The sequence below is a fragment of the Ranitomeya imitator genome, chromosome 2 (genome assembly GCF_032444005.1).
Source record: "Ranitomeya imitator isolate aRanImi1 chromosome 2, aRanImi1.pri, whole genome shotgun sequence".
NCBI lineage: Eukaryota > Metazoa > Chordata > Amphibia > Anura > Dendrobatidae > Ranitomeya > Ranitomeya imitator.
Genome location: NC_091283.1, coordinates 485764789 through 485778779, shown reverse-complemented (window position 1 = coordinate 485778779; position 13991 = coordinate 485764789). Strand labels below are relative to the sequence as shown.

Sequence of the window (13991 nt, the reverse complement as noted above, 5' to 3'; positions counted from 1 at the left end):
CAAAGACACAGTGGTTGAAACCAAAGATCTCAAATTTGGACTCATCAGATCAAAGCACAGATTTCCACTGGTCTCATGTCCATTCCTTGTGTTCTTTAGCCCAAACAAGTCTCTTCTGCTTGTTGCCTGTCCTTAGCAGTGGTTTCCTAGCAGCTATTTTACCATGAAGGCCTGCTGCACAAAGTCTCCTCTTAACAGTTGTTGTAGACATGTGTTTGCTTCTAGAACTCTGTGTGGCATTGACCTGATCTCTAATCTGAGCTGCTGTTAACCTGCGATTTCTGAGGCTGGTAACTCGGACAAACTTATCCTCAGAAGCAGAGGTGACTCTTGGTCTTCCTTTCCTGGGGCGGTCCTCATGTGAGCCAGTTTCTTTGTAGCGCTTGATGGTTTTTGCTACTGCACTTGGGGACACTTTCAAAGTTTTCCCAATTTTTCGGACTGACTGACCTTCATTTCTTAAAGTAATTATGACCACTCGTTTTTCTTTGCATCGCGTTTTTTCTTGCCATAATACAAATTCTAACAGTCTATTCAGTAGGACTATCAGCTGTGTATCCACCAGACTTCTGCACAACACAACTGATGGTCCCAACCCCATTTATAAGGCAATAAATCTGACAGGGCACACCTGTGAAGTGAAAACCATTCCCGGTGACTACCTCTTGAAGCTCACCAAGAGAATGCCAAGAGTGTGCAAAGCAGTCATCAAAGCAAAAGGTGGCTACTTTGAAGAACCTAGAATATAAGACATAGTTTCAGTTGTTTCACACTTTTTGTTAAGTATATAATTCCACATGTGTTAATTCATAGTTTTGATGCCTTCAGTGTGAATGTACAATTTTCATAGTTATGAAAATACAGAAAAATCTTTAAATGAGAAGGTGTGTCCAAACTGTTGCTCTGTACTGTATATGTCGGCTAAAATCACTTCAAAACTGAATAGGTCCCTAAAAAGTAAGTTTTGTAAAATTTCCTTGAAAAAATGAAAAATTGCTGCTACAATTTTAAACATCCTAACAAAATAAAAGTATATTTTAAAAATAGTGCTGATGTAAAGCAGACATGACAAAATGTTATTTAATGACTATTTTATGGGGTATGACTGGATTAAAAGTATAAGCATTCAAAGTTTGAAAATTCTAATTTTTAGAATATTTTGTGAAATTTCTGATATTTTCATAAATAAGAGCAGAAAATATCAACATAAATTTACCATTACCATAAAGTACAACGTGTCACAAAAAACACTCTCAAAATCATTTAGGTCTGTTTCAAAGTTATTACTACATAAAGTGACACTGGTCAGATTTGAAAAATCTGGCCCTGGTCACTAAGGGGTTAAAAGCAGGAGGAGCAAAACACCAATCTGTGCAGATAAGGCAAGAGGAAGGTACCAGGTAGGGTGACTTCACATGAGCAATATGTGCCTACTTTTCTGCCCCATGGTGGAGGTTTCCTTTTACATAGGGATTTAATTTTATATATGCATGTATGTATACAGCTCTGGCAAAAATTAAGAGACCACCACATCGCATCCCTGTCATGGGCAGCCCAATCTCCAGACGTGAACCCCATTGAAAATTTCTGGAATGTAATCAAGAGGATGATGGATAGTCACAAGCCATCAAACAAAGAAGAACTGCTTACATTTTTGAGCCAGAAGCAGTGTGCAAGACTGGTGGAAAGCATGCCAAGACGCATGAAAGCTGTGATTAAGAGGCAGTCACCGGGAATGGTCTTCCAACAATCTTGAAGGAGTTCCCAAAGGTGCTTAGCACTTGTTGGCCCTTTTGCCTTCACTCTGCGGTCCAGCTCGCCCCAAACCATCAGGTCTGGTGACTGTGGAGTCCAGGTCATCTGGCGTAGCACCCCATCACTCTCCTTCTTGGTCAAATAGCCCTTACACAGCCTGGAGGTGTGTTTGGGGTCATTGTTCTGTTGAAATATAAGGGGGCGTGACCGGATGTGGAGCTGAGCGGACGTGCGAGGCTCGAGCTCCCTAACCACCAGCTATCATAAGCGGCCCAAAGCACAGTGAGGTGACCGGAGGAGGTCAGATCTGAAGATAAGATAAGCCAGGCGGTGGTGCACTCCAGGAATGAAGCGAGGGAGAAGGAGGGGGCAGGCGCCCAGCAGGGTCCAGGTCTTTGAAGCGATGGGTAGTTGGATCCAAGATGGCGACCGCAACTCTCACCACGCGGCCGCCGGCAGCAGCAGGAGTGATGGCAGTGTGAAGCAAAGGTCAGAGCTGCACAGTGAATCACTCCACCAGCCCCAAACTCCCAGCAAAACTGAAAGATCCCTGAGCACACAGAGCTATTCACCAACGCTGCAGTCGCTGCTTTTCCCCCCTGCTAGGAATGCTGAAGGTTCAGAGCCTGAAGATTTACAGCCACTAAACACAGCCCTGACCGTCTCCTCAGACTCTCCTATTACAGACTCCAATTCTGCCCCTGTCACTGTAGCCACACTCAAATCCCTGCTGGGAGACCTGAAGCAAGCCATTCATACTGATATCACAACGGCTTTCACTGAGCTACATAAAGAAATAACGCAGATTGGCGACAGAACCTCACACATAGAGGGGAAACTGGAGGAATATACTACGGCGCACAACCAACTAGTAGACGCGCATAATGAAGCGGACGAAGAAATCATGGCCCTAAAACTGAAGCTTGCAGACCTAGAAGACCGATCCAGGCGCAATAACCTACGTTTCAGAGGAATCCCTGAGAGTGTGTCAGCGGATACACTAAAGGAGTTTCTAATGGACTTCTTCACAATTCTGGTGCCGTCAGCAGAACAGAGGGACCTGCTGATTGACAGGGCACATCGGATCCCCAAACCAAAGTCTGCTCCCAGCTCCGCACCGCGAGACGTGATAGCCAGGCTGCACTTCTACCATTTCAAGGAGGCAGTGACCAAGTCAGCGTCAGCAAAGCAAGAACTTCCAGAAAGATTCCGGAACATTCTGGTGTTCACCGACTTGTCTGCGACAACCCTGAACAGGAGGCGAGAATTCTCATCCGCAACCAAGATTCTACGGGACAACAGTATTGTCTACAAGTGGGGATATCCAGTAAAGCTCATCGTGACGAAAAACGGAACTTCACACGTCCTTGCGTCTCCCAGAGAGGCCATGACCCTGCTCCAGGAATGGTCCCTGACATCAGTGGATGAAGATACCAGCTCCCCACTAAAGAAAAGACCCCCGACACTGAACAAAGAATGGACCTGATTCTCACGCAAGTACTCTGTTACCATATGTATCCCGTGTGCCTATGCCAGGACACCACACTGTTATTTTTTTGCCTGGCTGGCAGGTTGAAGGGGCATGAGAATATTGCTTTCGTTTTTTCTATTCTCTCCCCCCCTTTAATACTGGATAGGAACGACTATCCAGTTGGTTCACATAGAACCGGACTCTGAGTTGTACAAGTTGTACTTGTTCTGGTTGTTGTTAATTACTTTAACCCCTTTGTTTCCCTTATTATTATCCTGTATCTGGTGACTGATTGAATTTTTTTTTCTTTTTTGTAACTGATGGTATTTCAAATATCTAGCATTAATGTGAAAGGCCTAAACAGCCCTTTCAAGAGATCGTTATTATGGAAAGAAGCCCAGGCACTCAAAGCGGACATACTATGTGTCCAAGAAACTCATTTAAATCGTGATGATACCCATAGACTACAACATAAAAATTACCCCCATATCTATGTGTCATATGCGGCGAAAAAGAAGAGAGGGGTAGCGATTGCAATAAAAGACACTGTAGCGTTCCAGCTTGTTGATAGCGTTCTGGATGATGAAGGCAGATATGTAATATTGATATGTAGCATCAATAACAAGGTGTATACAATTGCATCTATATATGCACCCAATACAGGTCAAATCACTTTTATTAAAGACCTCATAACTAAATTATCCAAAATAAAACAAGGATCCCTGCTAATCTGTGGAGATTTTAACCTCGTCCCGATCCCCAACATAGACAAATCTTGGTGCTCAAAGAAAAAGTCCCAATCCCATGCGCTGTCCCAGTGTCTTATATCAGAAGAATTGTATGACACGTGGAGGGTCCTTCATGCTTCTGAAAGGGATTATACATATTACTCCCACCCACATAAAGTATATTCAAGAATAGATCTAATAGTAGTGGATAAATGGCTCCTACAAAATATACAATCAGCAAAAATTGGGAACATAACCTGGTCGGACCACGCTCCTGTAACATGCCAAATTAAAGAGACGTACAATAATTTAACTTATTCTCCGTGGAGAATTAATAACTTCTTAATAGCCTCAGATAATATTAAATCCCAACTTAACGACCTTCTCCAGGAATTTTTTGATATCAATAGTACCCCTGACATATCCCCGACCACAGTGTGGTGCGCCCACAAGGCCTATATAAGAGGGCGGCTAATACAGATAGCAGCGCAACACAAAAAATTGAGAATGCGACAAATAGAAGAGCTCAATAAAAATATAGCAACAATGGAAAACATCCATAAACATAGCCCATCACCCACGGTATATAGGAAACTACAAAAGGCAAGATACGAACTATATCAGCTATTCCAATATAAATATGAGCATAATTTGAGGAGGAATAAAGCTAAATATTATTGGCAGGGGAATAAGGCGAGTAAAATACTTGCCAATAAGATTAAAGCGAGATTAACAAAGCAAAAAATAGCTCACATACAAGATGATCAAAAGAACAAAATATACAACCCTAAAGAAATTGCGAATACTTTCGCAAGATATTACTCCTCACTCTATAATCTCAAGACCGACAACCTTATCCCACAACCCAACGCTGAGCTAATTAATAATTTCCTGAATAGCATATCTTTACCCCAAATCCCAGAGGATAAATTGATGGCAATAAATCAACCTATAAGCCAAAAAGAAATCCAACAAACCATTCAGGCAACAAAAAATAATAAATCCCCAGGACCGGATGGTATAACTAATGAATACTTGAAGTTATTCAACCAAATATTGTCCCCACATCTATTATTAGTCTTCCAAAATATATTTGAAACAGGCAAAATACGAGAAGAAATGTTACAAGTGACTATAGTCCCTCTTCCCAAGCCAGGAAAAACTCCCGATCATCCAAGTAATTTCAGGCCAATATCCCTACTAAATACTGACCTCAAGCTGTACTCCAAAATCCTAGCAAATAGACTCTCCGATGTAATCCCTTCCCTGGTGCACAGAGACCAGGTTGGATTTATCAAATCTAGACAGACATTGGACGGCACCAGACGAATGATTGACCTCATCCATGTGGCGGGGAGCGACCGGACGCCTTCTCTGCTCCTATCCCTGGACGCGGAGAAGGCGTTCGATCGGGTGCATTGGGGATACCTGTTTGAGGTTCTGGCCAGATTCGGATTTACGGGTAATATTGCTAAAGCAATCACTCTGCTATATTCTCACCCATCAGCATCGGTTTCTGTCTCTGGAATGATGTCGGACAGGTTTACTATTACTAACGGGACGAGACAGGGGTGTCCGCTATCACCCCTTATATTCGCTTTGGTGATTGAGCCTCTAGCGCAGAAAATTAGATCACACTCGATGATATCAGGAATTCAGGTGAATAAAACGGAACACAAAATAGGCTTATTTGCTGACGACATCATTCTAGCGTTAACAAACCCGACAGAATCATTACCGGCAGCAATGCAAGTAATCGATTCATATACTAAAATATCATATTATAAGCTGAACGTGTCTAAATGCCAGGTATTAAACCTGACCCCTCTCACAAAACACCCCAAAAGCTTTGAGAATAAGTACCCTTTTAAGTGGGAAAATGACCACATTGAGTATTTGGGTATTCGGCTGACACTCTCGGCAGATAAAATGCTATCACTGAATTATGAGTCTCTAAGGAAGAAAATCCAAACTGACATGTTACGTATGAAGAAACACGAACTATCATGGCTGGGCAGGATTGCATCGGTAAAAATGTTCATTCTCCCACAAATACTGTATTTGTTCCGCAATCTCCCCATCATATTCCCAATGAAAATATTAAAAGAGATTCAAGCAATGATTTTAAAATACATTTGGCAAGAGAGAAAACCCAGAGTCCAAGCGGACACGCTTTACATCCCTATGAGTAAGGGTGGCCTGGGGTTCCCCTCAGTGGTCCGGTACTACAGGGCCGCATTATTCGAACAGTTACGATTCATGTGGAATAATGATGATGATCGGCACTGGATAGCAATTGAAAAACATTTGATGAAAACCTCCAATGTCTCAGCTTTTTACCATGCACATCAAACTAAAGTCCCTAATAGAAACCTAAAAATGTCCCCAACAATAGACGCGGCTCTGGAGCTATGGAGTGTGTTGACTAATAAATTAGGCCTTATACAAACCGCATTCCTCAAAGCTCCTATAGAGACACTGGAGCATTGTATCCCGGACCTCAAACTTAAAAATTGGAATTTACCCAAAACCACCTCAATTGGGAACTTGTATGAGGGGGAGGAATTAATTACTTTTACATCATTGAGAGATAAATACAATGTTCCTCAAAGGGATTTTTACAAATATTTGCAGATCCGGCATTTCCTAACTGAAAGGAAAAAACAGATGCCTGCACCGCCATCTAAACTTTACTCTATGCTGATGAACCCGACATCACAGATTAGGGTGCTGTCCACAAGCTACGACTGTATGTTGGAGAATACTCTGCCCTCTCTAACTACATACCTGCAAAAGTGGGAAAAAGACCTAAACTGCACATTCACACCGGATCAGTGGAGGGCATCCTTCTTAATTATTGGAAGCCAATCTAAATGTACTAACCACATAGAAAACGCCAGGAAATTGTTATATCGGTGGTATTTCACTCCCAGTAGATTGTCCAGGATGTTCTGCAGTTCCCCAGACACGTGCTGGAGGTGTGGAGACCCCTGTGCAGACATGCTACATATATGGTGGAGTTGTGACAGAATTAGACGTCTGTGGGCAGCCATAGATCATCTGATGTTCCAGATTTGTGGTATACCGGTGACTCTTAATGCACAGCAGGCGTTACTCGCTATTGATTTGGACTCGTTTCCCTATGAGTTCCGTACAGTGATTGTACATATTATTGTAGCAACAAGACTCAAAATTGCTAGTTACTGGAAAAACTCCAAGTGCCCCTCACTGCCCGAGGTCGTATCACTGATCAACGAAAATTGCCTATCAGAAAAAATAATCGCTACATCTAATAATAATATAGCTCAATTTCAGAAAAAATGGAACAATTGGTTATCTTTCCGTTTAAATACCGTTCTTAAATGACTTTGCAGATTTGCATATAGAGAATGTGATTGGATAGTTATTGTAATGTCACCATTTCCCCTATCCTCTTCCCTTCCCTAATCCCCATAACGTTGTGTTAATTATTAAGAATTTAATGTCAATAAGATGTAATGCTTGACACAATTTGTAAATAAAAATTTATGTTTAAAAAAGAAAGCTGTGATTAAAAATCATGGTTATTCCACAAAATATTGATTACATTAGTATTGTTGTTTCTAAATTATTATGAACTTGTTTTCTGTGCATTATTTGAGGTCTGAAAGCACTGGATTTATTTCATTTTGAAAAATTTCTCCTTTTCAGAAAAAAAATACAAAATGTATTGCTTGTAAATTTGGAGACATGTTGTTAGTTTATAGAATAAATGAACAATTTACATTTTACTCAAAATATACCTATAAAGAGAAAAATCAGACAGACTGAACATTTTGCAGTGGTCTCTTAATTTTTGCCAGAGCTGTATATATTTCCATAAGCTGAACCTTGCAACATCTAATATATAGTTCTTACTTTCCTCTAGATGCATCAGACAGGTTCTGCTATGAAAAACTCAACATAGAAGGGACTGAGAAGGGCAACTGTGGAAGAGATGGAGAAAACTGGATTCAGTGCAGCAAACCGTAAGGGGAATGGATCAAAACATGATTCTTTGATCTATATTGTATGACACGACTTAAGCTGGTACCCTGTTTCTGTCCATTAGAGACGTGCTCTGTGGCTACCTTTTATGTTCCAACATATCCGGATTACCAAGAATTGGAGAACTGAACGGTGACATCACAAGTATGTCTTTCTATCACCAGAACAGATACATTGATTGCAGGTGAGACAACATTATAGATTCGTCTAGCACAGTTTTCCAAACAGTAAGGGTACATTCTCACAGCACCTTTCTGTAGTGAAATCTACAAAATGCAGCAGATCTGCCACACATTTCACTCTTTGCATTGCAGATGGTAAAATCTTCGGTGACATAACCGTAATGCTGCTCAGTTTATATTTAGGATTTTCTCAGCAGCTGGCGAATAAGATTTTGTGATATCTCATTCATAATGCTGCCACTGTAATACACAGTGGATTATTTACAAGCAAACTTGCAGTGGGAAATTGGCTGTATATATGCCTTTTGTGAACATATTCCAAGCCCCCAAATTAATTGATGGATTTTTTTAACCCCTACACCCCCAGACGATTTTTATTTTTTAATTTTTTTCCTCCACTTCTTCTAAGAGCCGTAAGTTTTTTATTTTTTTAGCCATATGTGGGCTTGTTTTTTTGCAGGACGTGTTGTACTTTTGAATGACACCAATCATTCGGCCATGACTTAGGGTCTCCCCTATAATTAACCAGCAAAGGCTAGGCAGACACCTGCCGGCTGATATTAATAGGCTAGAAAGGGGCCCTGAATATTGGCCACCTCCCAGACTAAAAACATCAGCTCTCAGCTACCACAGAAATGGAGTATGCCTAAGATATGCCTATTCTGGCTCTTAGCCTCCACTCTTCCCACTTGCCCTGGTGTGGTGTCAAATGGGGTAATAGGTTTGAGGTTCATGTCAGCTTTGTATTTGCACCTGACACCAAGCCCAAGACACTAATGCAGAGGTGATATTTTAAATAAAAAAAAAACAGAATAAAGTCAATATTAGAATAAACAACCATTTCTCTCACCAGTCTGATGTGAAGATAATCCTCCAATTCCTATGTCCCTTGTGAAAGAAAAAATAAATAAACAACCATATTCCTCAGCTGCCTGACGAGAAGATAATCCATTTGTCCCTTGATTAATCTAGCTCTGCTCCATATAGATGCCTTGCATAACGGTGGCATGATGTGACTGTTGAGCCTGACATCAAGTAGAGATACAGAGCTGCGCATGCGCATGCTAGTGCAGCATCAGTGCCTTATGGTGTCCTGAGAAAAGTGTGCGGAGCTCATCGCCAATGAACTCTTCATCTAACTAACATCAGCATGAGTGGTGTGGGAAAGTTCTGCCTTTCACGTTGATGTCATTGAGGTGAATGGAGTTCATTGGCTATATCCCCATTACTAACCCCATAGTTAGATTGTTAAAAAAAAAAAAACACAGCCAGAATGAAATTATTTAATGGAAATAATGACACAGACTCCTTTATTTGAAATATAAAAAAAAGCATAGTTATACTCACCTTTATGCCTAATCCACTGAAGCCCATGTTACCTGTAAAAAAAACAGAAAATAATAAATAGTCATAATACTCACATTTCTACCTAATTCTATGATGCCCATGTTCCCTGGAAAAGAAGAAAATAATAAACCACCTTATCTCTCACCTGTCTGATGTAAAAATAATCCATACTGTCGCAAGATGATCCGGGTGATTTGGATAGTGGTCACATCAGTGATGCGACCGCTATCCCCGCCAACTGGAACACACTGACACAGGAGCGTAATCACTCCTGCAGTGTCTTGGGCTGAGCTGCAGTAAAAACGTTCACCAGATTTCAAAGCTAATGAACCCTGGTGACCTCACTTACAGCACCGCTCACTGCGTGAGAAAGTTCTTTGAACTGTGTTAAACATTCTCATGGCAGCTCAGCGCTAGACACTGTAGGAACAACTAGTAGTGTGAGCCGGCTGATGAGATGAACAGTCACCGATGTGACTGCTCTTCGAATCAGCCCGGATCATCCTGTATCATCGTGGAACAGCATGGATTATCTTCATGTCGAACAGGTGAGAGATATGGATGTTTATTATTGTTCTTTTTTTCCTGGGTACATGGGCATCGGTGAATTAGGAGTAAAGGTGAGTATAACTGATCTAAAGGAGTCCATATCATTATTTCAATTAAATGATTTTGGTCTGGCGGTTTCTTTTTTTAAATTTAACTATGAGGTTAGTAATGGGGGTTTCTTATAGATGCCTCTCCATTACTAACCAGTGGGCATAATGTCAGCGGCCATAAAACAGCTGACATCAACTTCACAAATATAATCCCATTTGCAACCGCACCACGGCAAGTGGGAAGAGCTGGGAAAAGCTCCAGAATTGGCGCATCTAACAGATGCCTTTTCTTGGGCGGCTGCAGGCTGCTATTTTTAGGCTGAAGTTGGGGCCAATATTCATGGCCCCTTACCAGTCTGAGAATACTAGCTCCCAGGTGTTTGCTTTACCTTATTTATTTAAATAATTTAAAAAAACAGCATGCGATCCCTCTATTCTTGATAACCAGCCATGATAAAGCTGACAGATCAAGGTTGCAGCTCGTAGCTGTCCGTTTTGCCTGCAGTGGTTATCAAAAATAGAATAGACTCCATGTCATTTTTTTTTTTTTCAATTTATTTATAGCACAGGCGGTGGCTGATGTATACTCCCATCAGTGGCGCCTGTTCTGGCTGTTATCAGCAACAGCAGGCACAGGCTGATAAAAGTAGTACTCTCTCATCAGTCGATGTGTGTGGCTGGTGGTCACCATTTTACTGCCGGTAGCAACTGTTGGCTCACTCTGTTTTCTGATAGCGTGAGAACCACAGCTCTCTGACCACAGCCCGTGTTTGCCGCGCTGTCATGCAGGTTCACCCATCACTATAAGCTACACAAGGGCTGTACTAATATGTCACTGACATCTTTCTATCTATTCTATGTATATATATATATCTATTCTATTTTATTCTGATGGGTCACGCTGTGATTTTACTGTACAGGTCCGTGTGGTGTGTGATTTGCTTTTTCTCGCACCCATTGACTTGCATTGGCGAGTCTCGTCCAATATACGAGGACAATCACAGGACTGAGAAAAGAATCGCAGCATGCTATCTAAACTGAAAAAAAATAAATTGCGGGTGAGCAGGGAATCAGAGAATAACATTAGGCAGAGTGCAATCCGATTTTTTTATTGGATTGCACTCATCCATTTTTCTAGCAAATGAGTTTGAGCCCTTAGAACCATAAAAAAAGGTGCAAAGACAATGATGAATTGGGGTCTAAGTATTTTTCTGTAAGGAAATAATAATAAAGGCATTGTGGCATTATTTACTGCATTGAATAAAAACTGCTCATGGCCTCATGACATCTCAGGAAATAGACGGGTGGATCAGGAAGTTAGAGATAAAATTATCATGGCCATGAGTCAACTAAATTTAGATTTCAGGACGCAGCACATATGTAGATTGCAGAGAATTTCCAGGTACCCTTGTGTAAATAATGTACATCTTGAAACCTCATGAAAGTGACATGTGAATCTTTGTATTGTAATTTAAAAGGTAAGGGTATTAAAGCATGTAAACCATTTTCAATAACTATCAAATACACGTTGTAGGGTAATAAATATTGCAGATTTCAGCATTCAGCACAATTATTCAGCACTCAATGAGGAAAAATAAACTGTTTTACTTGGAACATACAGCAACCATTATCTTCATCATCATGACATTGAAGCTTACAGGAGAAGAACTGACAAACCAGAGAGATCACACAGTACAGTATTAACCAGGGGCAGACATAGCATTGGTGCGGCCTGTGCAGTCGTACAGGGGCCCAAGAGATAAGAAGGTCCAATTCCACCTCAAAAGCAATAAGTAGCTTTTGGCACACATATAAAGGGGTGTAATATGATGAGCTCCTGGACTGCAAAGGGCCCAGATACAGTTCTTTCTCTTCAGACTGGATCCACCCCTGGTATTAATGAGCACATTGATAAGTCAAATGTTGCATATAACAATGATACACAATAGAAAACTCAAAGAAATATATTTAGAGTGTTTACAATGTAATGTACGTGTGCCATGAATATTCATTAGATGGTTCAACACAAGACAATACTACAAGTGCTTCCCACAAAATTAGAATATCATCAAAAAGTTAATTTATTTCAGTTCTTCAATACAAAAAGTGAGACTAATATATTATATAGAGTAATTACAGAGTGATCTATTTCAAGTGTTTATTTCTGTGAATGTTGATGATTATGGCTTACAGCCAATGAAGACCCAAAAGTCATTATCTCAGTAAATTAGAATACTTTATAACACCAGTAGGAGTAATATTCACCTGCGCTAACTACAATAGGGTGGAAATGTGGAAACAGGATATGGGTTAGAAATAAGATGTGGGCTAGAAACCACTTACAATTTGCTAATGTTGGAAAAATATGGATAAACTCCGGATCCTGTTTGGTGCCCGTTGCAGGTGGCGTTATACGTTATTGGTGCCAATATGGGTACTGTGCTATTTGCAGATGCTCAGGTGTTTGAGGATGTTCGTCCTTGTATCGTCTTACGGTTCCCCCTGAGGGATAAATATACACCTTTTAGATTATGATTGCACTAGTCCATATAAAGCCTAGGAATGTGGGTTTGGGTGTACTCACTCTTGATGGGCGGTCAAAATGTTGATAACCATCAGCTACTGGGAGGCGCTCAGGGCAAGGTATATGTCCTGTGTGATTGAGGTTAGGAGGATCGTCTCCCTGGTAGAGTGAATGTGCCAATATAACATACAGGTCAACATGCACACATGATTATAGTGCCCACTGCACTGACGGATACTCACTGATTCCCCGTGCTGTAGGGCCTGGATATCGTGCAGATCGCAAGTGGGTTACCGCTGTGATTTGTGAGATAGATTGCGGGTGAAGCTGCAGCGAGAGCCACAGGACCGCGAAAAGCCTCTCGTGCCCCGGCCGAAAGCAACGCCGAGGTAGCGGTCGAGAAGGGTGGGTGGAGCTAGGGGTGACATCACTGAGCTACGTAGGACAGGTGTGCTGTGGACAGCCAACCAACGCATTTCAAGGGCTCTAGCCCTCTTCGTCAGGGTAATGACTGCGCCCAGACCTGACCTTTTATAGTGATATGCCTTTCCCACCCCTCTAATCTTATTCAGCCTTTGTCGGCTGTGTTTAATTGATTGGCTAAATTGGATCACTAGAGTGGTTAATCATGACCCAATGGACTAATAAAGGGCAGTGTGCTAGCCATGTAGTGAGGTTAATAGTATGCTAATTGACTTGGAATGGACCGTGTGCTGCACATGTATCCTGATTTAAACATCTGCTAATGGAGACGGTAACGTGTGCTTGATATAATTAACAAGTTTAAGATGTAGTAAAAAATGTACATAATTGTATGAAAAAACTTTATTAGTAAACATTAGATTTAAAAAGTATAAATAAATGTATGGACATAGTACAAATGGGTTTTTATATCTATAACTGCCTGAAATGGCTGTGAGATAAAATAATTGTTAATATTTGATTAACACCACACATTCCGTGTGTGTCAAATCGGGAGATGTACGTTATATAAAAGGTTAAAAGTGGGATTACAAAATAGAAATAAAATAGGTATTACAATGTATTAAAATTAAAGTAGGAAAATGTGCAGAGCCTGCCAGGGCTCATTAAAGATTTTTTTTTTCCTACATATTCAATGGTATTCATAATGTGGTTTCCGGTCATCGGCTTTATAGTAACCAATACCCTTTGACATGTTTATGTTAAATTATTGCTGTCGAACCTGCTGTTGTAGATTCAGCAGCCATCTTGGGTAGACATGACTGTGGAAGCCCTCACTGGAATGCATACAATGCTATTTCCTGGTTTAACCCTTTAGGTGCCAGGCTGTCCAGTAAAAATATCCATTTACAGTTGTGGCCAAAAGCATTGACACCC

At 41.0% G+C, this 13991-nt stretch overlaps 1 protein-coding gene across 2 annotated transcripts in view; it reads left to right on the top strand.

Moving 5' to 3' along the window:
• The window catches only part of ADAM11 (ADAM metallopeptidase domain 11), a 241547-nt gene that overhangs the window by 206097 nt on the left and 21459 nt on the right, over nucleotides 1–13991 (top strand). For both annotated transcript variants that reach the window (XM_069751395.1, XM_069751394.1), the window contains exons 21-22: nucleotides 7862–7961; nucleotides 8045–8164. In XM_069751395.1, the coding sequence (XP_069607496.1) occupies nucleotides 7862–7961; nucleotides 8045–8164 (220 nt within the window). The remainder of the gene's footprint in view (nucleotides 1–7861; nucleotides 7962–8044; nucleotides 8165–13991) is intronic.